General features: G+C 39.3%; 1 protein-coding gene across 1 annotated transcript in view; it reads left to right on the plus strand.

Moving 5' to 3' along the window:
- The window catches only part of LOC140708711 (cell division cycle and apoptosis regulator protein 1-like), an 80,056-nt gene that overhangs the window by 41,005 nt on the left and 11,357 nt on the right, over positions 1–27,694 (plus strand). Inside the window, 2 exon segments of the mRNA XM_073005400.1 lie at positions 25,807–25,944; positions 27,341–27,580. Coding sequence (XP_072861501.1) covers positions 25,807–25,944; positions 27,341–27,580 — 378 coding nt within the window.

Consider the following 27,694-nt stretch of genomic DNA (forward strand, 5'->3'; position numbering starts at 1 on the left):
TAATATATGAAATCAGTCTGCTATTGGTGGATGCTCAGGATATCACAGTTTTAGAATTCCACATAGTTATGGAACATACAACATTATTGTTCTATATAGTAATCCTATTAGTTTCCCATGGCTGCTGTGACAAGTGGCCACAAACTCAGTGGCTTACAATGACACAAAGTTATTTTCTGACAGCTCTGGAGGACAGAAGTCCAAGATCAGTTTCAGCAGGCCAAAATTAAGACATTGGCAGGACTGTGTTTTCCTGTAGGCTTTGGGGAGAATCTGCTTTCATGCCCTTTCTGCTTTCTAGAGGCTACCTGCATTCCTGGGCTTGTGGGCTCTCTCCCTCCAGCAATCGCATCACTGCAACTTCTGCTTCCATTGTCACATTTTCTTCTCTTATTCTCCTAGCTTGCTTTTTCCCTTATAGGGAATCTGTGATTATGTTGGGTCCACCTGGATAATAGGGAATAATCTCCCCACCTCAAGGTATTCAGCTTAATCAAACCTGCAAGGTCCTTTTTGCCTTGTAAGGCAATATATTCAAAAGTTCTGGGGATTAGGATGTGAACATCTTTGTGGAGCACTATTTGGGGACTTAACTGTGGGTTCTGGAAATACAAAAAAGGAATGGCACAGTTTTCTGCATTTCAAGGGGTTGTAGCCTTGAAAGGAGGGGGGAACTCATGAAAGAATGTTGGGTGTTGGAAGATCTGCATTCATAGTGGCTGAGCCTCAGGTATAAGGTGGGAGGTGACCAAAAGGAAAGTGGGAGTAAATTGCAGCCAGACCAACACGTACTTATGTGAGCTCATGAAATAGGACCGTATCTTGTGGATCACGACTTTTTGTCCTGGGTTTAGATTTCTGAACCACCTGGCCTTGTATGTCAGATTTTAGGCATGTGTGCATTTCCCTGTGGAGAAGGTCCATGATGATGTTCATCAGATAGCAATGTGGTTCGTGAGTCCAAAATTTAGTGCCACAGCTCTGATTGATGTGATGCCTTTGGAGGACTTTAAGTAAGGAAATGACCTAATTGAAGTTGTACCTTGGAAAACTGGCCTTGAGTGGAACTTTGCGGTATAGGTGTAGAGGCAGGGGCATCCTTAGGAGGCCCTGGAGTAATGGGGGCCAAAGATGATGGGCAGGGCAGGCAATGGAACAGAGCATTGGGACTGGGTCTAAGGTAGGAGGGGAGAAACTTGGATGACGTGCCTTGGATGACTTCATAGATGAGCAGGACAGAGAGTTATTGGCAGCATTCTGCATGAATGAAGGCCCTGTTAGTGGACCAAGGGAATATAGATAGTGAGCAGGCTTAGGGGTTATCGTGGGGTGGCAGGGAGCTGATAAATTCAGCTTTAAGGTTAGGCACACTGGCTTACACTGGGAATCTCAGCAATTTGGGAGGCTGGATGGGAGGATCGCTTGAGTGCAAGAGTTTGACACCAGCCTGAGTAACAGAGTGAGACCCTGTCTCTACAAAAAATAAAAAAAGTCAGCCAGGCAGACATGCTGGCACATGCCTATGGTCCCAGCTGCTTGGGAGGCTAAGGTGAGAGGGTCATTTGAGTGGATCTCACCACTGCACTTCAGACTGGGCAACAGAGTGAGACTTGTTTCAAAAACCAAAAATCGTCAATAAATAAATTTAGTTTTGTACATACTCATATCACAGAGCCTGTGGGACACATTCAAATGGAGGTGAAGAGTATGTGGTCATAGCAATTTCTGGAGAACAGAGGTATAGAAATTCATGAACTTCCTATATTTTTTATTTGTTCTTATTTAATATCTCCACTCTGTTCATCTTCAGTAAAGCTAAACCCTTACAATGGGCAGGCCTAGGTTAAGACATTTGGAGGCAGAAATAGCAACAGTTAATACACTGTTTATACTTTTGTAATTTTTGTAATCCAGATCCCATCTTATCACTGCATCAGTCTGATGAGGGGTGGTGGATGAACTGTAACTGACATGAGGGTGATTGTAATAATTACATTAGGTTGGTGCAAAAGTAATTGCAGTTTTTGTCATTGAAAGTAAAGGTAAAAGCCACAATTACTTTTGCACAAACCCAATAGGTAACATTTACCTTGCCAGGTAGGCTCTGAGCACTTTACATTTACTAGCTTTGTTTGGCCTCATAGTAGCCCTACAGGAGTTGTTTTTATCATCCCATTTTATGGATGAGAAAGTCAAGTTCCAGAGAGTTTGAGGAACTTGCCCTAAGTCAGGAAGGGATAGAGCTAGGATTTGGACTCAGATGGCTTGATGTGGCTCTAAAGTCTCTGTCAGGCCCATCAGGGGTGGGACTGTGACCAGTATTCCTGCTCATCAACCCCAGTTCCTGTGTTCTTTCTGCTCTGCAACACTATCTTTCTTGGGGGTGGGGAGCATGGAAAAAGTTAGCAGTGGCGTTTCATAACCAGTGGTGGGAAGATCGGGATCCCAGAGAGGCTGATGGGCACATTGTAAGCAAGGAGCAGCAAGGTATGGCATCCCTGGGGGCTGCAGGATGATGCAGGGGTACATCAGTTGTTATCCATATGCCAAGGAGTTGGTTTCGGGCTTGAACCCAGGGAGGTCAGTGTTCCTGGGTAGCTAGGCTGGAGAGAGGGTGCTCAGACATGGGAGAGGAAGGGCAGCTCCGTGGGCATCTGTGGCTGGATTTGAAATGGTTTGGAAAGAAGAAGTAGTGAGTGATCCTGAGGCTGCAGAAGCCAGGAGTTGGGGAGGAGTGGGTCTCCTCACTGCAGGAGGGGCTTGGGCCTGCCCCAGAGGGGTGTCTGTGAGTCACCTTAGAATCTCTGTACCTGTCAGACTGGCACCACTAATAGTGAGGATTCTGTCACACAAGCAGGACTCACAGCCTTTGGAAGCCTGAGCGTTATGGGCCACGTGTGAATCTTTGCCTTATTTATTCTTAGTCTTTGCTGAGGGCCAGCTCACTACTAGTGACTAAAGAAGAAGGGATGCAGTGCCCTGTTCCAATCACCAGGCTGCAGACATAGCTGGGCAGGGGCACAGAGACTGTTTCCAAAGCCAGGGGCGGGGGGACTTCTGAGAGCAGTGTGAGTGCAGAGGGTGGGCCTTTCACTGGGCAGGAATGGAACTCCTAGAGTCCTGTGAGCACCCATCAGCTAATAGGAAGAACGGGGCAGTGGTTGAAAGAAAAGACGTGATCTAGAATATCACAGACTGACATTTTGCTTATGCAAGTACTTATGTGGTTTTGATTTCAAAGTCCTTTAGAATCGAGGACTTTAATGTCAAGTAACTCTCTATGGAATGGTTTCCAGATACACATGAGGAGCAGGTGATCTCAGATTTCAGCCAAACTCAGTTAAAAGGCCAAGTCTTTGGTTTTCTGAAATCGAAGCTCCCCGCTCCCATGACATGCCCCCTTTCTCCTTCCCAGCTCTTGCCCAAACTCATTAACGCGCCTTTCTGTGTCATCGACTGCTCTTGCCCGCAGCCATGGGATTCTAGCAGCTCTCAGCCAATTCCATGAATGTCACCAGTGCTGTTTTGCTTTGGTTTATTGACAAATGTGCCTGATTTTTGCTTTTCAGAGGCCTGTAGGTGAGGCTGTTGTGGCAGAGAAAGGGTAGTGTCAGGGGAAGACCACCAGAGAGAGAGGGGGCAAGCCCGCATCTGGCCCAACCCTGCCAGTGTTTCCCCATGCTAGGTCTACCCTTTGGAAGCACAAGAGATCATATAGTTCTAGCTGTGGTGATTGGCCAACTCCTGTTTGAGATGCTGCAAGGTCTCTTGAGTGACCTTGAAAGAGCTATTGTGAAATTCTCAAGAGCTTGAAGTAAAAAAAAAAAATATTAATTTTTTTAAAGGTGCTGTTTACTCTATTAGGAGGTAGAGTTGTGAAATTCAACACAGATAAGGTGTTCTAAACCTACCCCAGAGGTGGTAAAGTGCTATCTTGAAAGAAGGGGCCACGTCTACTAAAGATCCCAAGTTCCAGGCACCATGGCTGAAAAGCAAATCATCCCAAAACATAGTGACTTAACACAGCAATAATTGTTTTTATCACTCATGGTTTCAGTGCGGCCAGAATTTGGGAGCAACTCAGTTGTGTGGTCTGGCCCAGGGTCCCCGATGGGGTTACAGTTAGATGGTTGCTAGGGCTGGGGTCATCTCACAGGCTTCTTCCTCACATGTGTGGTGCCTGCTCAGGGAACCCTTGAACAACTGAGGGCTGGAACAGATGAGGCTGTTTGTACATCTCTCTTCATCCCTATGTAGCCTTTCCACCTCATTCCTTCAGCATGGTGGCTTTGGAGTCACCAGACTTCTTCAGTGATGGCTGTGGGCTCTGAAGGCATGTGTCCCAAGAGCCAACCAGTTGGAAGCTGATTTGCCTTGTATGACCCGGCCTCAGAAAGTGTGTGTATCACTTTTGGCACGTTCTCTTGGTCAAAGAAGTTGCAGAGGTCTGCCCAGGTTCAAAGGAAAGGAAGCAGACCCACTCTCAGTGATGGAATGTTAGTGCCACACTGGGAGAGATACACATGGAATGGGAATTACCTCGATGTAGCCATCTTTGGAAAAATCATCTGCTGCATCCCAGGATGGAGAATTTTGTTGGAATTGAGTTGTTATAACTGATGAGCTTTGGAACCAGAAGGTTAGAGAATCTTCACTAGGGATCTGGTTTCTGCCTTCCACCTGGAGATGATCAGAATTGAAAGCAGAAAGAAAAGTATGTGGAGGCAGTTGGGCTCTTGACTCTTGTTTCTTCTTCTCTGTGTGATGAGGGATAGAACTAGGACTGGAGAGTTGGTACCCTGTGACTGAAAGGGGGACCTCGGTCTCAAAGTGGGAAGGAATCTCCAGGGGAAACAGAAGTTCAGGAACACATGAGCAGGCATCAAAAGGGTTCTTATTTACTGTGGTGAGGGATTTTGGTTCTTACAGTGCCAGCACATCCTAGTCGTGACCACAGGACTTTTCATCCAGTCCCCCTGGCCCTTCTGGTTCTTTTGAAGTAAGTGGGGGCAGTCCCAGGGTCTGCTCTCAAAGATGCCACTGTGGTTAGGAAGTAGCCAAGGGGAACCCTGGCTTCTTGTTTGACTCACTCCTTGGTCGTGGTCTCTTTCATATAACTCGTGCTGGAGACTATGAACCAGAGAGTCTCTGTGAGGGCTCCTTTAGGAAATGCTGTAGTTGTTCAGCAACTGAAGTGGAGAAATGGCCACACGGGGTAGGGTTTGGCCTTCCAAGTGTGAATGCAGGCCCATCTGTCTTCCAAAAAAAAAAATTACGTGTACACTTTACCCCTTTGTGCCTGGCCTGAAAAAGAGCTCTTGTGTGTACTTTGGACAATTCTTTGCATCATGAACCTGCTATTGTGGAGTAACCTGCTATGGTGAATACTTTTTCCCTGAGAAAATAAAACATGAATCTAGTGATTTCTCATAATTATGTTCTTGGCTCAATTTTTAAATAATTTTTAATCTTTGAATTCACAAACTCCAAAATCCCTGAAAACTCACATATATCAGAGCCAGGCATATTTTTCTCTTCAAGTTTCCAGAGTAATGACTACGATTTGATAGAACTTTTAAGGGAATGAGACAATGGGCATACCTTTTATTTGTTTACAGTAGCACCATGATTCTGCTTTGGGGCATCATTTAGGATTATGTTTGGTTGTGTGGTTTGTCAATTAACATGCACTTTAGTAAGGTGTATTTTTATTTCTTTATTATGTGAAAGTCCAGATGAAGGTGATTCAGGGCTTGTATGGAAGCGCCACAGCGTTTGGGACTCTTGACTATCTTGTTACTCTACCATGCATTTCCTCCATTCTAAAGTCACCACATAGTCATCTCCAGTCATCATGTTCACATTCTGGCCATCAGTAAATACATAAAGACATGCCATATCTCTTTAAGGACATTTCCTGGAAGTTGCCTGCATTATTTCCACTCATACTCAATTGGTCAGCATTTTATCATTGGGCTTTCTAGCTTTAAGAGATGCTTCAAAATGCAGTCTTCGTTCTGGATGGCTGTGTGCCTGGCTAACACTTTGAGATTTTGTTATTAGGGAAGAACTAAAGAACAGTTATGGAGGACAACTGGTAATCATTATCATCGTTGAACAGTTTCCCTCATTCTGCTCCCATGTGGTTTGTGTGGGTTGAATGTAGTTCAAAGACAGGCATATGACCAAGCCTGACATCATCACTTTCTAATTACGGTTCAAGGACTGAAAATAAACTCAAATCTTTGTAGTAAGAATAAACCATACAACTTTTGTTCAAACTATTAGAAAAGAGAAGCTCTTCTTTTTCTGAAATGATGAATTAATCTGAAATGAGCCTGAGGATCCCAGTGGTCATCTCTGCCATCAAGAGGAGAAAATCTGACAGTGAAGCCAACTAAGAGGAAAGCAGAACTCAAGATGAAGAATCAGATTTCTGATAATATCCTTTGAATCTTTGAACCTGCTGAAAGCATGGACCCTGGACTTTTTTTGCTCCAGTGATTAGCATCTTTCTGATTGTACTTGCAATTGAAAGAGTCCTGACTATAATACAACAAACAGAGTTGCTTCCTCAATTGCAAGGAATATGTGCCATTTTAATTTTTTTAAAAGTGGTGGAGGTGTGGGGTGGGGACTTAATTTAAGGATATGCACTTATCAGGACTGGAACTCTTCCAAATTTGAGACAGGCATAGGATGCAACTACTTTCTTCATGTTCTCTTCTCTACTTGTATCTTATATATTTTGCTTCTCATTCTTAACTGTCATTGTGCTTTATGAATCAGTAAGTGTTACTAGAAGAAAACAAAAGAAATTTGGGAGAGCTTACCCAGGAAAGGAACTTAGGAGGGTGGCTCATGGAATTAATAAGAAGGCTGGAGAACTGGGCTCCAATAGAATAGCAACCACAGAACACATTACTTTCTCTTTTTTTTCTTTTTCTGAGTCCATTTTTCTCTTGCATTAGCATTCTCTTGAACCTTCCTTCCCACTGTAATACCCTGCATTTAAGTCATTGAATTTGAAATTACGTAAAAAGGAAATTTTCTTCTCCTTAAGTCTTTGGGCCTAATCAAGCCTTGTTAATTCAGGTTTTTTTCAGTGTGTAAGCTTCAACTCTGTTCCCTAGAACAGAGTTTTGCAAAATGTGAGGAAATGTCCCAAAAAGCGTGACTCCTATGAGGCAAAGGACAGTGAAGTGGAGTCACATGGTCTGCAAGTTCTGTGAGGTGCAAAGCTCGCATCTGAATTGTGGAGTGGATGTGCATGAATCTGCTACATTTAGGAAAGAGATTGAGAGTGAGAGTGAGAGAAGATTTTAATCGAGCTTCATTCTTGGATAAAATCAGAGGGCAAAAGCTTAAGGTAATTCCAGAAAGGAACCAAATCTAGAAGACCAGGGACCCGGTTGATTTTAAGAACTTTGTAAGATTCTAAATACTTTGTTTTTCTCCGTGTGGGTGACTTCTGTTATTCCAATAATAACAGTAGATACCGTTTATTGAGCATTTACTCTGTACCGGGAACTGAACTAAGCATTTAGATGCATTACTTCATTTCATCCTCTCAGTAAACCAATAAAATAGGTGTTATTATCTTCCCTATTTTATAATAAGGAAAGTCTCACATAGGTTGAATTTTCCATGTTCCCACAGTTGTTACAGGCTGAGGAAGGGAGAAGTGAGTGTAAAGAAGCATTAATGGGGACGACCAGGATCAAATTTACTCATCTCATAATCTTCTCTTGAGTCAGTATTGTTTAGCACCCCCATCTTTCATCCTGCATTATTTAAACCACACTATCTTATCTCACCCAAACTTACCATCTTACTTTCCTAATGCAACTGTGACTTCTCTACGGGCGGGGACAAAACAACAAGTTCCAACTCAGCCTGGCACTTTGAACTTGAACTGTACATTCATGTTGGGACTCCTCCCTTTGTCTGTTTATCCCCTTCTCTTTCTTTGAAGAACCACTGTTACCCATGTTGGGGCTTCCAAGGAAGAACGAACATTTCATTTCAAAATATATCCACAGTGGATTATTTGTAACAGCAGAGATGCTAACCCTGTTCACTTGCACAATAATATGGCAGAGCTGGCCTAGTAATGCACCCTCTCCTCTAATTATCCTTCAGTGAAAGGAAGCAGTGAAGTATCATAAAGATGACACTACTGAATTGGGGGTGAAAACAATTGTTGTCAGTTTCCTAAAATACACACCTTAATGGTATAGGATGGAATGAATGGAATAATATCTAGCTAGAGAGAACAATATAGGGAGATACATTTATTATTTCATACTGATTTTTTGTTTCCTGCTAACATTTTTATTATACAAGTAATATATCCTCAATGTAGAAACAATGGAAAAACTGAGAAGAAAGAGAAAAGGTCCTCCAAATTATAGTACCCAGAAATGACTATTGTAAATATTTTATTTATATCCTCTCAATTATAAATGTATTTGCGTGTTTGTTTGCTTATGGCTCAACCCATACCAACCATTTTGTAAAGTTTTTTTTTTCCTTAACTTTGTAATAGTGTGACTCTGTTCTATGCCATTAGATACAGACTTAAGTAATAATGGGCTAGTACTTTTAGAAAGATAAAATAACTTTCTACTGACAATGCTAGAGGTAAGGATGGTGTGAGTCTGTAGCTACCATGAATGAAGAAAACTTAAATTACATGTGAATTAATTGAGTACAGAAGTAAACAGAGTGACGGTGAAAGGCCAGGTCTTGATAATAAGGCTTGAATCCCTGGATCCAGCTTTGCCTAAAACTCTCTCTTGAAAAGACAGTAAAGCATAGTGATTAGGAGTGCAGTTTCTGGAAACAGACTGCTGCCTGAGTTCAAATCCTGGCTCTGCTACTAAGATTTAAAAAGATAATAAATGCAGTGCACTTAGAACACAGCCTGGCTAAAAATAAGCCCTCAATAAACATTAGCCATTATCATGCTGAGAACTTTGATTGACATAGATATGTACTTTTCAACTAGATACACATCTTTCAACCAACTTGAAAATTTTATTGACAACAAAATAAAATCATTTTCTGTTCTCAGTAATCACTTAGGACCCCTCTTGCTTTGAATCCAATGTATCTCCCTGGTATTTTAAATGTTTCTAGGGAAGAAACTAAATATCCTCTCTGGACATAGTGCATGGCAGGTGTTCATTAAGTTCTTATGGATAAATAGATAATACCTTCGAACACCCTTTTGCCTGGAGGACGACAATTTTAACCATGTGGACATGGTAAAATTGACCTTAAAGGACCAAATTGTCTGTTTATTGATCACTTCCTTTGTGTCTTCTCTTCCTCTATTCAGTCAAAATTCTGCGGATAAACATGATAATCACTTTTTTACTTATAACCATCAATTTCCTTGACCCTTCCTCACTGTGCTGTATTTCTTGGGTTAAGATCAACTTTCTTCCCACTCAATGTCTGAACCTTCACTACTGAACACAGCAAATGTAAAAGCATGACAATTAGTCCCACTTAAAATTCATCATTTCTATTCTCAAGAGGGCCCTTAACATTTCCTAGCAGTCATACTACGTTTCCTAGTCCATTCATTCTCAAGCTCCATATAGCTACTTAGTACCCTCCCTCATCTTCTCAAACCTCTAGCACTTTCTCCACTATCCCCATCAGCTGATGGCCTTGCCTCCTACTTAATTGGTAAAAATACAAATAATCAGAACAGAATTTTTACAACCACCTCTGTATCTCTGTCCATATGCTTTAATTTCTCTCCTGATAGTGTGATTTTTTATTGACAGTTTGATTATTTTTAATTATTATTTGTCAACATTTACAAACAGTATGGTCTTAACATCCTTCAGTTTTGTAATATTTTTTGCACTCCAGCCTGGGTGACAGAGCAAGACTCTGTCTCAAAAATAAATAAATAAATAAATAAATAAATAAATAAACACTGAGACAAACATCAGCAATATATGAGAAAGTTTAATACCCTTAATATAGCGAGTCTTTAAAAAGTCAGTAAGAAAAAATGAACACCACATTGGAAAAATGGTCAAAGGACCAATTTACATTCTTAGCCAGCGTGTATAAGAGTTCCCCTTTCTCCACATTCATGCCAGCATTTTTATTGTCTTTTTAATGATAGTCATTCTAACGGGTGCAAAATGATGTCTCATTGTGGTTTTGATTTGCATTTCCCTGATTATTAGTGATGTTAAGCATTTTTTTCATATACCTGTTGACCAATTGTGTGCATTCTTTTGAGAAATGTCTATTCAGATGTTTTCCATTTTTAATCAGAGTTTTTTGCTATTGATTCATTTGAATTTCTTATAAATTATGGATATTAATCCTTTGTCAGATCCATAGTTTGCAAATATTTTCTTCCATTATCTAAGTTGATTATGTCCTTTGCTGCACAGAAGAAGCTTTTTGGTTTGGTGTAATCCTGTTTGTCTATTTTTGCTTTTGTTACTATGCTTTTGAGGTCTCATCTTAAAAATCTTTGCTCAGAACAGCCATGAAGCATTTCCCCATGTTGTCTTCTAGTAGTTTTATCATTTTGGGTTTTACTTTTAATACTTTTAAGTTGTTAATTCATTTTGAGTTGATTTCTGTATATCCTGAGAGATAGTGGTCTAGCCTCATTCTTCTGCATATGAATATACAGGTTTCTCAGGACCGTTTATTAAAGAGACTGTCTTTTCTCCATCCTGTGTGTTCTTGGTACCTTTGTCAAATGTCGGCTGGCTATAAGTTCATGGTCTTATTTCTACGTTCTCTGTTTTGTTACAGTGGTCGATGTATGTATCTTTATGCCAGCACCATGCTATTTTGGCTGTCATAGCTTTGAAGTATAATTTGAAGTCAGATAATTTGATGGTGTCAGCTTTATGTTTTGCTCAACAGTGCTTTGATTATTTGAGGTATTTTGTTGTTCCATATGAATTTTAAAATTGTTTTTTCTATTTTTGTGAAGAATGTCATTGGTATTTTGATAGAGAGTGCACTGAATCTATAGATCACTTTGGGTAGTATGGACTTTCTTACAATATTAATTATCCCAATAACCAGGAGCATGTTAATATTCACAATAACCAAGATTTGAAGTCAACCTAAGTGTCCATCAGTGAATGAATGGATAAAGAAAATGTGGCACATACATTATAATGGGATACTACTCAGCCATCAAAAGAATGAAATTCTGTTATTTGCAGCAATGTGGATGAACCTGGAGGACATAATGTTAAGTGAAATAATCCAGGCACAGAAAGGCATACGGCATGATCTCACTCATATGTGGAATCTACAGAAATTGATTGCATAGAAGTAGGGAGTAGAATAGGGGTCACCAGAAAAGGGAAGGTGGGGAGGGGAATGGGGAGGGATTGCTCAGTGCATACAAAACTACATTAGATAGAAAAAATAAGTTCCAATATTCCTTTCCACAATAGGATGAACATGGTTAACAATATTGTATTGTATATTTCAAAAAAGCCAAAAGAGAAGATGTTGAATGTTTTCATCACAAAGAAATAATAAATGTATGAGATGATGGACTTGCTAAACACCCTGATTTAATTATTACACAAAGTGTATGTGTATCAGTTCATTAATCTATATTTCATAAATATGTATAATTATGTGTCAGTTAAAAATTAATCAGTACATCTTTAAAAACACATTCAGTGCAGAAAAAAACAATGTTATTATGTTCTTTAGAACCTGTTATCTGCTGGAAGCTGAATTTGAGACTTGTTCTCTGTTTAGAGTAAGGCATTAAAGATATTTTAGTACCAGACTGAGGGTTCATGATGGGAGGACTGAAAGAGGTTTGTGAAAGAGTAACTTTCTTTGTAAATTCTTGGCTGTGTGACATCCGATATTACCTTGGTAGTCATAAACATCCCACACTTGGAGAAACATTGCTGTAGCCCAGTGCTTACTTTTATTTCTAGTGCCACTATATTCCTTTATAGAGGCACTAGAAATAAAAGTAAATAAATATAGAGCTTCTTTTATTTATAGAGCCCCTATATGTCTTTTTCCCTATCTTATCTGGACCCAAAAGTAAGCTTGAATATGATTTTGGATCATTTTTCCTTTAAACCAGGCCAACCATCTATTAACTAATAAATCTCCCTGAGTGATTCCAATTCGGTAGGTCTGGATCACAGCTCAAAACTGTATTTCTGGGAAGCATGCCAGGTGATTCTGATGGGAAAACAGGTTTGGGAAACTTTAGCCTGGGATGTATCACTAAGCAGCAAGGTACCTCCATGCTCCATGCCATGCTTAGAGGACCAGGAGAAGGGGGAGTCACCAGCTGCATGTTGGAGGCTGGAGCTTGTGGCACCATGCCTCATCTCGCTGTGGTTGGTGTTGGCAATGGAGACTGCAGCACAGATGGAGCAGTGGGGGGGGGGAAGGTTTTGGGGTAGATGGAGGAAAAAAGAGGGTGATTAGTGCCAAAGGAAAAAGAGGATGGTGAGCAGGAGAAGGAAGGCAATGAAAAGAGATGGTGAGGAAAAGATGGTGGGAAAAAGTTTTGGGGTAGATGGAGGGGGAAAAGAGGGTGACAAATGGGAAGAGGAAAGAGAGGGTGGTGAGGGGGGAAATAAGGGTGAGTAGGAAGGAGAGAAGGTTTGCAAAAAGATGATGGGATAAAAACATGGTGGGGAGAACAGAAAGACGGTGGGGAAAGAAAAGATGATGTGTAAAAATATTTTGGGTAGATGAAGGGGGAAATGAAGGTGGCAAGGGGGAGGAGGAAAAGAGAGGGTGGAAAGCAGGAGGGAAAGAAGATTTTGTGAAAAGATGGTGGGGATCAGATGGTGGGGAAAATTAGATGAAGGAGGAAAAAGAGTGGTGATCAGGAGAAGAAAAGTGAAGTTGGCAAGCAGGAGGGAGAGAAGGTTTTGCAAAATAGATGGTGGGGATAAAGAGTGGGGAGAACACAGTGGGGTGAACAGACAGTGGGGAGAGAAATTTTTGGGTAGATGGAGGAGGGAAAGAGGGTGACAAGTCGGAGGGTGGAAGGAGGATTGGGAAAATGACATGGAGTAATACTATTGGGGTAGATGGAGGGCGAAAGCAGGGTGGCGTGTGGGAGGAGGGGCAGGAATGGGGAAAAGAGGGTGGTGAGAAGGAGTAGGCAGAAGGCATTGCAAAGAGATGGTGAGGAGGGAATGATGGTGAGAAAGAAAGTTTTTGGGTAGATGAGGGGGAAAGAGGATGGTGAGCAGGAGTGAGCAAAAGAGGGTGGCAAGTGGGAGGGAAACAAGGTTTTGCAAAAAGACAGTGGGCAGAAAAGACAGTGGAGAAAGAAAAGACAGTAGGTAAAAAGTGTTTGGGTAGAGGGAGGGGGAAAAGACAGTGGTGAGAAGAGGGGGGGAAAAGGGTTGAGAAAAAGACTATGAGGAAAGGAGTTTTGGGGTAGATGGAGGGCAAAAGGATGGTGGTAAGGGTAGGGGAAAAGAGGGTGAGTGGAAAGGGGAGAAGGCTTTGTGAAAAGATGGTGGGGAAATTTTTTGGGGGTAGATGGAGGGGAAAAAGAGGGTGGTGAGCAGGAGGGAGGAGAAGCTTTGTGAAGACAGTGGGGAAATATTTTTGGGTAGATGGAGGGGGAAATGGTGGTGAGCAGCAGAAATGGCAAGAAACTTTGGGAAAAGATGGGGGAAAATGTTTTTGTTTAGATGAAGTAGCAAAAGCTAGTGGTGAGAGCAGGAGGGGGAAAAAGTGGGTGGCCAGGGAAAGTGGGAGAAGATGGTGGAAAAATGGTGGAGAAAAGTTTTTGGATAGATGGATGGGGAAAAGGGTGGTGAGTGGGAAAGTAGAGAAAGCTTTGTAAAATGATGGTGGGGAAAACGATTGGGAAAAAGTTTTGGGGTAGATGGAGGAAGAAAAAGTGTGGCGAGATGGAGGGAACCAAAGGTGGTCGGGAAAAGAAGATGGGAAAATAATGGTGGGAGATAAAGGTTTTGGGTAGATATTTTTCAGATTTTTAAATCAGATTATTTGTATTTTTGCTTTTGATTAGTTTGAGTTATTTACATACTTGTACATTAACCCCTTGTTTCTTCATTCTACTGAGTGCTTCCTCTGCTTTGTGGAAGCTTTTAAGTTTAATGTAATTGCATTAGTCTACTTTTGCTTTTTGTTGCTTGTGATTTTGATGTCTATTTGAAAATCCCTTGTCCTAGCCAATTTCATGAAGCGTTTATCTTTTCTTCTCTAGTAGTTTCATAGTTTCAGGTCCTACATTTAAATCTTTATTTTGGGTTGATTTTTGTATGTGGTAAGATAATGGTCTAGATTTATTCTTGTACATGTAGGGGTTGGGTTTTCCTAGCATACTTTATTGTCCTTTCTGAATGTGGGTTTTTGGTGCCTTTGTTAAAAGAGTTGAGTGTAAAAGCGTGAATTTATTTCAGAGTTGTCTATTCTGTTTCATTTGTCTCTGTCTGTCTGTCATTCGTCTAGGTCTCCCTGTCTCCCCTGCCTGTTTTTTTTTTTTTTGTTTTGTTTTGTTTTTTTTGTTTTTTGCCTGTACCATGCTGTTTTGATTAATAGATTTGCAGTATATTTTGAAATCAGGTAGTGTGGTGCCTCCAGCTTTTTTCTTTATATTCAATATTCTTTGGTCTATCTGAGGTATTTTGTGTTTCCATGTTAATTTTAGGAATTTTTTTTTTCTGTTTCTATGAAGAATATCTTTTGTAATTTAACGTGGATTGTATTGATTGTGTAGATCATATTGGGTGATACAAATATTTTAACAATATTATTCTAGTGCTTGCACATGAGATATCTTTCCATTTACTTGTGTCTGCTTTAATATCTTTTGTCTATGTTTTATAGTTTTAATTGTGGGATCTTTCACCTTTTTGGTTAAGTTTATCTCTAGGTATCATTTTTTTGGGGGGGTTGGGTAGCTACTGTAAAGAAATAGCTTTCTTGATTTCTTTCTTAGGTGTTTCACTGTTGGTACATGGGTGTGCTACTCATGTTTGTATATTGATGTGTCTTGCAACTTGACAAACTTTATTGTTTCTAGTAGGTTTTTTGTGGAATCTTTAGGATTTTTTTCTCTCTATAAGGATCATGTCACCTGCAAACAGAGACAGTTTGACTTCCTTTTTTTCCAATTTGGATTCTTTTTATTGCATTCTATCTAATTGCTCTAGCTAGGACTTCAAGTACTATGATAAATAAAAGTGGTAAAAGTGGCCACACTTGTTCCAGATCTTAGAGGAAGAGGTTTTAACTTTTCCTCATTGATTATGATGTTAACTGTGGGTTTGTCATATATGGCCTTTATTGTGCTGAGATATGTTCCTTCTGTACTCATTTTGTTGAGTTTTTATTATGAAGGAATATTTAATTTTACTTTTTTCAACATCTGCTGAAATGATTATATGACTTTTGTTTTTGATTTGCTGAATGTGATGTAGCACATTTATTTATTTGTGTTTGTGGAATCATCCTTGTATTCCTCCAGTGAATCCCACTTGATCATGGCAGATGATATTTTTATTGTGTCATCAAATGCAATTTTCAGGTAGTTTGTTGAAGATTTTTTTTTTTTTGCATCTGTATTCGTCAGGGATATTTGCCTGTGGTTTTCTTTTTGTGTTGTATTTTGGTCTGGTTTGCTGGCCTCATAGAACAAGTTTGGAAGTGTTCCTTTCTCTTCATTTTTTGGGGAATATTTTGAGTAAAATTGGTATTATCTCTTTTAAAAATGTTTAGTGGAATTCAGCAGTGAAATTATGATTCTTATGTTTTTCTTTGCTGGGAGATTTTTTATTATTGCTTTAATTGCATTACTCATTATTGGTCTGTTCAGGTTTCTTATTGTTCTATCATTCTATCTTGGGAATTTATGTGTCCAGAAATTCATTCATTTCTCCTAGATTTTTCAATTTCTTTGTACATAGGTGTTTTTAGTAACTTTTTATGGTCCTTTGTATTTCTGTGTTAATTGTAATGTCCTTACATCTATCATTTAATTAATTAATTAATTAATTTGAGACAGAGTCTCCCTTTGTCACCCAGGCTGGAGTGCAGTGACATGATCTCAACTCACTGCAACTTCTGCCTCCTGGGTTCAAGCCATTCTTTTGCCTTAGCTTTGTGAGTAGCTGGATTACAAGCACTTGCCACCGTGCCTGGCAATTTTTTTTTTTTTAATTTTTAATAGTTTCAGCATGTTGGCCAGGCTCATTTCGAACTCCTAACTTGAGGTAATTCAAACGTTCTCAGCCTCCCAAAGTGCTAGGATACCAGGTGTGAGTCACTGCAACCATCCTCATCAATGATTTTATTTCAGTTTTCTTTCTCTTTTCCTTAGTCTATTTAAAGCTTGTCCATTATGATTTTTTTCCAAAAACCCTCAGCTCTTTGTTCCATTGACTGTTCGTATTTTTTTTTGTATTTTGTTGTTTGTTTATAAAATTTCTTCTCTAATCCTTATAATATTTTTTCTACTAATTTTAACATTTGATTTTTTTGTTTTTTGTTTTTTTTTTCCATTACTTGAGGTGTACTCTCAGGCTGGCTATTTGAGATCATTTTACTTTTCTTATGTGGGCATTTATAGCTATGCACTTTTCCTCTTTCAACTGCTTTTGCTGCATCCCACAGATTTTGTTACGTTGTGCCTCTATTTTTATTTGTTTCAATGAATTTTTAATTTCCTTTTTTATTTCTTTGTATGTTGTTCATGAGCATGTATTTTAATTTCCATGTGTTTGTACAGTTTTTAAAGTTCCTCCTGTTATTGATTTCTAGTACTGTTCCACTGTAATCAGAAAAGATGCTTATATGAATTCAGTTTTTAAAAATGTGTTGCGACTTGTTTTTTGGCCTAACACATAGTCTGTACTGGAGAATAATCTATGTGCTTCTGAGTAGAATGTGCAATGTGCAGTTGCAGAGTGGAAAACTGTGTGAATATCTGTTAGGTCCATTCGGTATAGATTACAGTTTAACTGATAATTTTTTGTCATCTTGATAATCTGTTCATTGACGATAGTGGGGTTTTGATTATATTGGAGTGTTGAGTGCTACTGTATTTCAGTCCATCTGTCCTTTAAGATCTGTTAATATTGGCTTCTGTATTTAGGTGCGTAGTGTTGGTTGCATTTGCACTTAACATTGTGATATTGCTGTATTGACTTCTTTCTCATTATATAATTATGTTTCTATTTTATCTAATATAAGTATAGCCACTACTGCTTTTTTGTTTCCATTTGTATGGGATATCTTTCATCATCCCTTCATTTTCATTCTATGTATGTCTTTATAGGTGAACTGAGTTTCTTGTAGGCAGTATATAGTTGGATCTTGTCTTTAAATCCATTCAGCCACTCTGTCTTAATTGGAGAATATAATTTGTTTATATTTAAGGTTAGTACTAAGGTAAAAACATACTACTGCCATTTTTACTTGTTTTCTGGTTGTTTTGCCACTCTCTTTTTTCTTTTGTTATTTCTCCCTTAATTCTGTCATCTTTCTCTTCTTGCTCTTCTTCTTTCTTTCTTCCTTTCTTTTCCTCCCTCCTTCCCTTTCTTTCTTTACAGTGAGGTAATTCTCTCTGGTAGTGTGATTTAATTCCTTGCTTTTTAAGTGTCTGTTATTTTTAGGGGGACTGTTACTGAATTTTGTTTTCTGGTTACCAGAAGGCTAAAGAACATCATAGTAACAAGTGATTTTAAACTGAAGAATACTTAACTTTGATTGCAGAGAACAAAAAAGAGAGAAACAGAAAGCTATGAACATTTACCCTGTAAACTCTATCCCCGCCAACACACACACACATTTTGATATTTGGATGTTTTCAATATATTTTTATATTACCTATCAATTTAAAAGTTGTTGGGTTATTATTATTTTAATAATTTTGTATTTTAGCCTTCAAATGAAAGATATAGATTGTTTATTTACCACAACTACACTATTATTCTAAATTTTTCTGTATATTTCAATTTTATTGAGATTTATACCTTTGGGTGATTTCTTGTTACATGTTAGCATCATTTTTTTTCAGACTGAAGAACTCCCTTTAGGATTTCTTGTAAAACAAGCTTGGTAGTGATGCATTTCCTCACCTTTTATTTGTCTGGGAAAGAATTTGTCTGTCCTTAATTTTTGAAGGATGTATTTGTTGGGTGTGGTTTTTTTCGTTGGTATTATTTTTCTGAAGCACTCTGAATATGTCATTCCACTACGCCCGTGGGAGGGAGGCCCTCAGCCTGTTTAATTTTTGCTGAGAACTCTGATTCCTGATATATGGAAGGTCTTCTGTATGTTGTTTGACTTCACTTACCTGGCTGTTTATAGGACCTTCTTTGTCCCTAACATTTGGAGTTGGATTAGTATATGCCTTGACATAGTCTTATTTGGCTTGAATCTACTAGATGACCTTTAGTCTTCATGTACCTGGATGTTTATATCTTTTTCTTCCGTTGTACAGTTTTCTGTTAAGTTTGATTTGAATAAGTTTTGTACTCTTGTCTCTGCTTTCTTTTTTTTTTCTTTTTGAGACGGAGTCTCACTCTGTTGCCCAGTCTGGAGTGTAGTGGTGCAATCTTGGCCCACTACAACCTCTGCTTCCTGAGTTCAACTAATTCTCCTGATCCAACCTCCCGAGTAGCTGGGATTACAAACACCGGCTATCATGTCCGGCTAATTTTTTTGCGTACATTATCTCGTTTTATCCTTACAACTTCCTTTTGAAAGTATCTACTATTATTGGTCTGACTTTGCAGATGACTAAATAGAGTCTCAGGGAGGTAAAGAAATTTTTCTCTTATCCTTCAACCAGTAGGTGCTGGAACTGGGATTTGAACTTAGGCATCTGACTCTAGTACCTACACTCATAACTGCTATACAGGATTTCTTTGCTCCTGGCTTTAGATGACTTATCAGATGACCCATATGAGGTGGGGACCCCAATCCTTCATGTACAATACTTAGCACAATGGCTGGCATATTGTAAGCACTTGATAAATAACACAATTGCTATTACTGTTGTTATTCCTATTATTATAATTATTTCCAGGGCTCACCTAAGAACTATTGACCTTTTCCCACTGTTTCTGATTTGCACGTGAGAGACAAAGCCAGAGGCATTTTCTCCCACCCTGAGACACAGAGGAAGGTGACAATGAAGTTCCTTCAGCCATAACTTTTATCTTAACATTTAATAAGTGGTTACAATGAGCCAGGCATGAGCTTGCTGTCAACACACCACACCTGCTCTAATGAGGTATGTAACAACATGTTTGTGAGGAAGGTATGGTGGTTTGCCTCATGTCACAGAGCAGGGAACCCCACCTCAGAGAGGTTCATGACCTTACCCTAGGTCACACAGTAAGTAGCAAGGCAAAAAGTTTAAAGCAAGCTCTGATGCCATTACCTTCTTGAGGGTGAGGCAAAGGCTAAGCTGCATCATGCAGACCTTTTACAGTCACTCCCAAATGGACTCACTCACAGAGTGAGGTGTTTAAGTTCTGTGGCTGAATCACCACTATCTGCTGCTTTTGAAGGAGAGGCTAGATGCAGCCATTCTGGACTTTGACACCCAGAGTTATGAGACTGCCCATTTCATTCTGATAAAAGGAAAAAGCAGCTTCATTTTCCTGGAAGTAGATCCATGGGATTGGCTCCCTGGGGGGCGGCTTCCCCCTCCTGTTGTGACCCAGCTCCCTCTGAGCTCTAAGGGGGCTGCCAGGGATGCTGCAGGCAGAGGGAATGGTCATGGAGACACTTAGCTTGTAACTGGGGGAGGATCATCGAGAGGTGGTGTGCCAGGGGCATTTGAGACCATTTATCTTACAGAGCCAGGTACTGACCTCTGAGCTGTAGTGGAAGGACAAGCAGGTAAGGTTTGCTTTCTCTTGGACTGGAGCTGGGCTCTGGTTTCCAGAGAGCCAGGAGCCTGGACCCCACTCAAAGATCAAAGAACTGTCCACAAGAAAGTTCAGTGTCCCCTCTCCAGAAGTAGTTGTACTTGTCACACTTCTGGTGCATGTTCTCCTCCACTGAATTATATATATATATATATATATATATATATATATAAATAAATAAAATATTTGTGATGTGATGTGATGTTATATCTCTACCTGTGGAATAATGGTGGCAAGTCAAAGCAGCCTCTCTTTAAATTTCATGTCTTCTGCTTAATTACTCTGGTCTAGTGCAATTACTGTATACCTTTTGGCAAATAACCTCTGTTGTGAAAAACCCCCGTGCTGTAAATATGGTCCCATTGCTGATGTGTCTATCATATAGGACCAGCAGTCCAGGCATTCAGGAGGATTTGTCTTTGTATATTTTGAAAAGGTAGATGGTGCCAAGGAAGCTAAAGAACATGCCAGTGGAATGGAGCTCAATTGGCGTAGGATCAGAGTTGATTTCTCTATAACAATAAAGACCACATAGCCAACACCAGGAATTTACATGGGGAGGCCTACCCATGGCAGCCCTCACCATCGGGATTACTATCAGAACTACTGTAGCAGATCATACAGAGGAGGAGGTGGAGGAGGAGGAGGTGGAGGAGGAGGTGGTGGAGGAGGAGGTGGTGGAGGAGGTGGAGGAGGAGGTGGGAGAGCTGCTCAAGACAGGGATCAGGTTTAAGACTTTCTGAAACTTGCCCTAGAGCTGGCATATTAATTTTGGACAATATTTTTTATTGTTTCTTGTTTAAAAAATGAATTGTGCCTAGTGAAGTTAAGTGACTTTTACACCCTTTATAATGACTACTTTTGGTGGAGTTGAAATGCTGTTTTCATTCTGCATTTTTGTATTTGCGTGCTTTGTTCAAAGTTAAGTGTTTTCAGAAAAGCATGTTTTGCATGTAATTTTGTTGTACTCTAAATTTTGACTGCTGAGAAGTTTCTGTTGTACAAAACTTCATTTAAAAGGATTTTCTGCTGAATCCAGGGTATTCTGAAGATTGAAGTCTGTGTAAAATGCTAACAAATGGCAAAAAGCAACAATAAACAGTTTGGTATTTACTTTTTTTCTAGCATATCAATGCTTAGCAGAACTATTCAGATTAAGTTGTCAGTAGTAAATTTTAAGACAAATGCCTGTTTTCCTCTGGTCCATGAAACATGCCGTAGTTACATACCTGCACCCAAATGCAACTGCAACTAAGTGTTAAAAATTATGCTCTGTAACTCTGTATTGCTAGAACTAAAAGTCTTTCAATACAGGCAGTGCTTAATGCTTATATAAATGTAGATTTGTTGACTTTTATGTAATCTGTAATGTGTATAGCAGGAAATACAAAGACTTACACAGTGTTTGCCTTACAATGGCTGTTTCTTAAAGCTGTTATAAGGCTATAATGGTGTTTCATCTAGTTATCAGCAAATGATGGTATAGTCCACCACAAATACACTCTTGTTCTTCTAGCTTTTAGAATATATGAAGAAACTGGGTGCTTCAAAGTACAGAATATGAGAATGGAGCACTAAACTCTTGTCATGAATGAACTGAAAACTTTGCCTGTTCATTTTCAAATACTTTGCTTACCAAAAGAGGCCCAATTTCACTCAAATGTTTTGAGAACTGTTTTTAAATAAATGTAAATGAAAAGAAAAAAAATAAAAATGTAATAACCAGTATGAATACTAGTGAGGCCCAACATTCAACTGTGCTGGCAGAATAGAGTCAGTTAATTTGAATATCGCTCAATAGAGATTGTGGAATCTGAAGAATAGAAAGATAAAAAAAGAACAAAGACTCAGAGAAATATTTGGCACCATTAAGTGCATGAACATACTCATTATTTACTGAAAGGAGAAAATCATCAGTGAAAAAGTATTACAAGAAATAATGAATGAAAGCTTCCAGATTTGATGAAAACTTTAATCTAAACACCCAACATGAGTAAGCTCAGCAAACTCCAAATATGTTGAACCTCCACACTCAGACACATCATAGTCAAAGTGTTGAAACTCAGAGAGAACATTTTGAAAAAGCAAGAGAAAAATGAATCATTACTAATAAAGGGACCCTGATTAGATTGACAGCTAACTTCTCATCAGAAACAAAGGAGGCCAAAGGCAATAGCATGGCATGTTCAAAGAGCTAAAGAAAAACATAAATAAAAAGCCACCAACTGTCGACCAACAATTTTTTATTCGTCAAAATTAACTCTTGAGAATGATGGCAAAATAGGCCTTCCTAGATAAACAACCACTAAGACAATTTTTTGTTGGTAGCTCTATTGTATAAGACATATTAGAGGGTTTTTTTTGAGATTTCTGTATGCAATTTATCTTAGATGATAATTAAAATTTACACATAAGAAAACAAATAGCAGCAGTAAAAGTAATTATATAATTACAAAAGACAGTATATATAAATATTTTTCCTCCTTTTTTCTCTTAAGAAAAAATTTAAGAGGCAATAGTATGAAGATACATATAATTGTATTCTTAGACCTTGGGCCTATAACATACAGAAATACAATGTATTTAGCAATGAAAGTTCACAGAAGGCAGGTGGGAGCAAAGCTGTATTAGAGTCAGGAAAGGAGAACAGATGATAACTTGAATTCAGGGGAGGCAATAAAGTGAACCAGAAATGCTAAGTACCAAAGTTAACATACATCTCTCTAGATACACTTATTTTTCTTCTCTCAACTTCTTAAAATGACATAAAATTATCCTTTTAGCAATTTATTTTTGGGTTTGTGACAAATATAGATTGAATATGTGTGACAGAAATGATATAAGCAAAGTGGACAGGAAATAGAGCTATATAGTAGCAAAGTTTCTGTATTTTGTTAGAAATAAGTTGGTGAAAGTCTGATGGAGATTCTGATAATAAAAGTATATCTCATAAGCTGTAGAGCAATCATGAAAAAACTAACAAAACACAATTTAAAAGTCATTAAAAATTTAAATATTACATTAGAGACTATGTATTCAATATAATAGAAGGCTATAAATGAGGAATAGAGGAAAAAAGTGGCATGGGACCACTAGAAAAGAAAAGCCATCATGGCAGATGAAGCGCCAGACATTCCCATAAAAACATTTCATTTGAGTGAATTGAACAAGTCAAAAAAGGAAAAATTATCAGATTTGTTTTTTTTAAAGACACAACTGTATTCTGTCTCTAGAAAACATAATTTAGGTTTAAAGATACAAACAGATTTACAGTAAAAGAATGGAAAAAGTTATTATACCTTATGGATAACAACCATAAAAGAACTTGGCAGCTATGCTAATGTTGGCCAAAAAAAAAAAAAAGACTTTAAAAACAAATAATATGCTAGAGATAAAGAGGATGTTTTATAATGATAAAAAAGAGATAAACACCAGGAAGGTATAACAATAATAAACAATATTTACCTAAAAACAGAACGCCAAAATTTGTGCGACAAAAACTGACAGAATTGAAGTGAGAAGTAGACCACTTGATAGTTAAAGCCTTTGGTAGTTCACTTTCATTAGCAGATAGTACAACTAGGTAGAAGATTAACACAGATACAGAGAACATGAACAATAATTAGACCTAGGAGATACTAGGTAAACAACCAGCCAACAGTGGCAGAATACATACTTTTCTCACATGCACATGGCATATTCTACAGCATAGCCCACATGCTAGGTTATACATTGTTTGTTATTTTTATTTCTTTTAAAAATCTATTAGTCTTTATGCGTTTACAGCAGTTTGAAGTTTACAGAAAAAATTGTGCAGAAACCACACAGTGTTCTCATATGGTCTCCTCTTCCCCACACAAAACTTCTCCTATTAGTACCAACTGGCATTAGTGTTATATGCTTGCTGTAATTGCTGAATCAATGTCCGTACGTTGTTATTAACTGAAAGGTTCGTAGTTTACATTAAGATTCACAGGCTTTGGGTTTTGACAAAGCCATAATGTCATGTATCCACCTTGCAGTGTCATAAGGAATAATCTCACAACACTTGGAATACCCTGGCTCCACCTTTTCATTCCCCCACAGTGAAACTCTTAACAGCCACTACCTTCTTACTGTCTCCATAGTTTTGCCTTTTCTAGAGGGTCATCTCATTGGAATCATGAACTATGGAGCCTTTTCAGACAAACTCCTTTCTCTTAGCAATATGCCCTAGGCTGCGCTGGCTCAAAGACCCAACTGTTGATCTTTCTGGTATCAACCTGAAGCTATCTGGGGGCCTACTTCATTAGCATGAACTCAGGTGTAATCTAGAAGGTCCAGGGATAACAAAAATACAGCTTATTACTCAGGAAATTACAAAAATGTAGATTCTTGCTTCCAGAAAACATGGACAAATTCTCTATTTTTACAATAAGTTTTCATCCTGAAGTAATGTTGAATTTCACTACGTAGTTTTTTCTGTATCTTCTGCATCATAAACCTTTTCTAATTTTTCTATTAATAAAGATAATTATATTTTTTTGATTTTTAAATTGTCTTTACATTTCTAGAACAAAACCAAATTGTTCATGATGTAGGATGTATTTTATAAGCCTCTGTTTCAGTCATATTTTCTTTAGTTTTTTTTTTTTTCTTTTTCTGTGCTCGTGACAGTGATTGGACTGCAATTCACTTGGTTAGATTTGAAGCTATGGTTAAGCTAACAAATGGAAGTACTTCAGTTATTCATTTTAAACTGAGTTATCTGACACCAGCGATGTCCTCAACTTGCCCTGCGTGAGCATTCATAGAGCAGAGTCAGAGCATGGCTCAGGTCCTCCAGTTTTGAGACTTTCTTACTTCATAGCTGTTTTTTAAATTTTGTTTGAGGTGTTTATATACAAATATTAGTTTGCTTACTAAACAGGTGCTTTGAGGGCAGGAGCTGTATCTTATTGGGGTTTTGCACACTGTAGGCACTTACTACTTGTTGAAGGAGTCATGAATGCTGGGACAGGTGACAGCTGGGGAGTGGAAGCAGAGGAAGGGGGCCTCTCCCCGTGGGAAGTAAGAGCATGGGAACAAGCCAGCAGGTGCATCTGCTGGGCACTGGGGAGGTTGAGGCATCATTTCTGTGCTGCTTGCATTCTTCCGCTCACATGGTCCTCTGTGCAGAGAGCTGGGCTGGCCCCAATGGCTGGCACATGTCGTCCTTAGTCTGTGGGGAGCACCTCATTCTTTGTTTTGTGTTATTTTCCCTCCTTCTTCAGGATGCCCACATCCACCCTCCTCTGCCTCCCAGAAGAGGATCCCACCTTAATGATAAATGACCTGAGTGTGACAAATATTTGGACATGAGTGTGTCCTTGGAAAGGATATACCTTTTTAAGTGTGTTTGCAGGGTTTTGTTGTTGTTGTTGTTGTTGTTGTTGTTGTTGTTTTGAGACGGAGTCTCACTCTGTCACCCAGGCTGGAATGCAGTGGTGTGATCTCAGCTCACTGCAAGCTCCGCCTCCCGGCTTCATGTCATTCTCCTGCCTCAGCCTCCTGAGTAGCTGGGACTACAGGTGCCCACCACCATGCCTGGCTTAAATGTTTTTGTATTTTTAGTAGGGATGGGGTTTCCCCGTGTTAGCCAGGATGGTCTCGATCTCCTGACCTCATGATCTACCCATCTCGGCCTCCCAAAGTGCTGGGATTACAGGTGTGAGCCACCATGCCTGGGCTTTGCAGGTTTTTAATTACCTTAAGTGGTATTAAACTATGGATCATGTTTTCCTTCTTCTTTCCTTCATTTTCCATGTTGCTGTGTGTCAGTTCCGTAGAGTCCTCCAGGAGTGTCTATCCTTCTCAGCCTACTGCACCCCTGGTCCTTCCTCCCTGCATTCCCATGCTTCTGCCCCAGATGAGGGCTGCCAAAACCACTGCAGCCCAGTGCTGGTGCTACTGTCCACATAGTCAGGTCTTGCAAGAGCCTCAGGGTGCAGACGGGCTGAGTGTGCAGGGAACAAGGGCAGAAGGGGACGTGGGCCATGGTTGGACTGTGAGCTGGTTGGGCAGGGGCATTTATTGGGCACCACTGCGGCCTGAATGGGCTGGGGATACCTGGAGTGTGGAGTGCTGTGAGGAAAAGGAAATGGAGACTAAATCTCTGCACCTGGGAGAGTCAGAGCTGTTCCAGAAAGAATGAGCACAGAGGCGGGACCTGAGGACAAGCAGGGCCCTGAATTCAACTTGTGGAAACTTTGGCCTCCTGGGGCCTGGGGAGTGTAACCAGCTGCACAGTCTGCTAGGAACAGTGGTTTGGGGGGACTTGCTAAAGGATCCCCTAAAATGGAAACACGGCATCCAGATCTCATGCTGGATGCAAACTTACAAACCACCATCCCCACTCGATGAGGCTGTATTAAACAGTAACAAAAGCCAAAATTGACAAATAGGATCGAATTAAACTAAAGAGCTTCTGCACAGCAAAAGAAACTACCATCAGAGTATACAGGCAACCTACAGAATGGGAGAAAATTTTTTGCAGTCTACTCATCTGACAAAGGGCTAATATCCAGAACCTACAAAGAACTCAAACAAATTTACAAGAAAAAAAACAACCCCATCAGAAAGTGAGCAAAGGATATGAACAGACATTTCTCAAAAGAAGACATTCATACAGCCAACATACACATGAAAAAAATGCTCATCATCACTGGCCATCAGAGAAATGCAAATCAAAACCACAATGAGATACCATCTCACACCAGTTAGAATGGCAATCATTAAAAAGTCAGGAAACAACAGGTGCCGGAGAGGATGTGGAGAAATAGGAACACTTTTACACTGTTGGTGGGATTGTAAACTAGTTCAACCATGGTGGAAAACAGTATGGCGGTTCCTCAAGGATCTAGAACTAGAAATACCATTTGACCCAGTCATCCCATTACTGGGTATATACCCAAAGGATTATAAATCATGCTGCTATAAAGACACATGCACACGTATGTTTATTACGGCACTATTCACAATAGCAAAGACTTAGAACCAACTCTAATGTCCATCAGTGACAGACTGGATTAAGAAAATGTGGCACATATACACCATGGAATACTGTGCAGCCATAAAAAAGGATGAGTTCGTGTCCTTTGTAGGGACATGGATGCAGCTGGAAACCATCATTCTCAGCAAACTATCACAAGAACAGAAAACCAAATACCGCATATTCTCACTCATAGGTGGGAATTGAACAATGAGATCACTTGGACACGGGAAGGGGAACATCACACACTGGGGCCTATGGTGAGGAAAGGGGAGGATTAATGGTTGTGTTAAAATGTTTGATAAGTTTACATGATCATTATATGTGGCAAGTTTTTATTTGCTAAATTACTGTGCTAGCTTTATTGTTTCTGTCGAAATTTGGCTGAGTTCATGTTGATATCTTTTTATAGGTTTCATTGTTCACGGAACTTTTCAATGAAATGCTTCAAAGAGATTTTGGTGTCCATATATACAAATCATTACTGTCTCTTCCTGAGAAAGAGGAAAAAAAAGAAAAGAATAAGAAAATCAAAAAAGATGAGAGAAAATACTTAAAAAAGAAGAAAGATGATGAAACTGATGAGCTAAAACCCAAATGGAGAAAATCAGGTGATGATAAAGATAAAAAAGAAGATAGAGATGAAAGGAAGGTCTGTAATAACAACCCAGTTTAGAAGCTTTCAGTTAACTCTTCTAGGTTATAAAGGTTGATGTTGATTTCCATCAGAATATTAGATGTAAAAGTCAAACTGAAAGATTTTACT

Source organism: Chlorocebus sabaeus, chromosome 16, assembly GCF_047675955.1.
Source record: "Chlorocebus sabaeus isolate Y175 chromosome 16, mChlSab1.0.hap1, whole genome shotgun sequence".
NCBI classification, from domain to species: domain Eukaryota; kingdom Metazoa; phylum Chordata; class Mammalia; order Primates; family Cercopithecidae; genus Chlorocebus; species Chlorocebus sabaeus.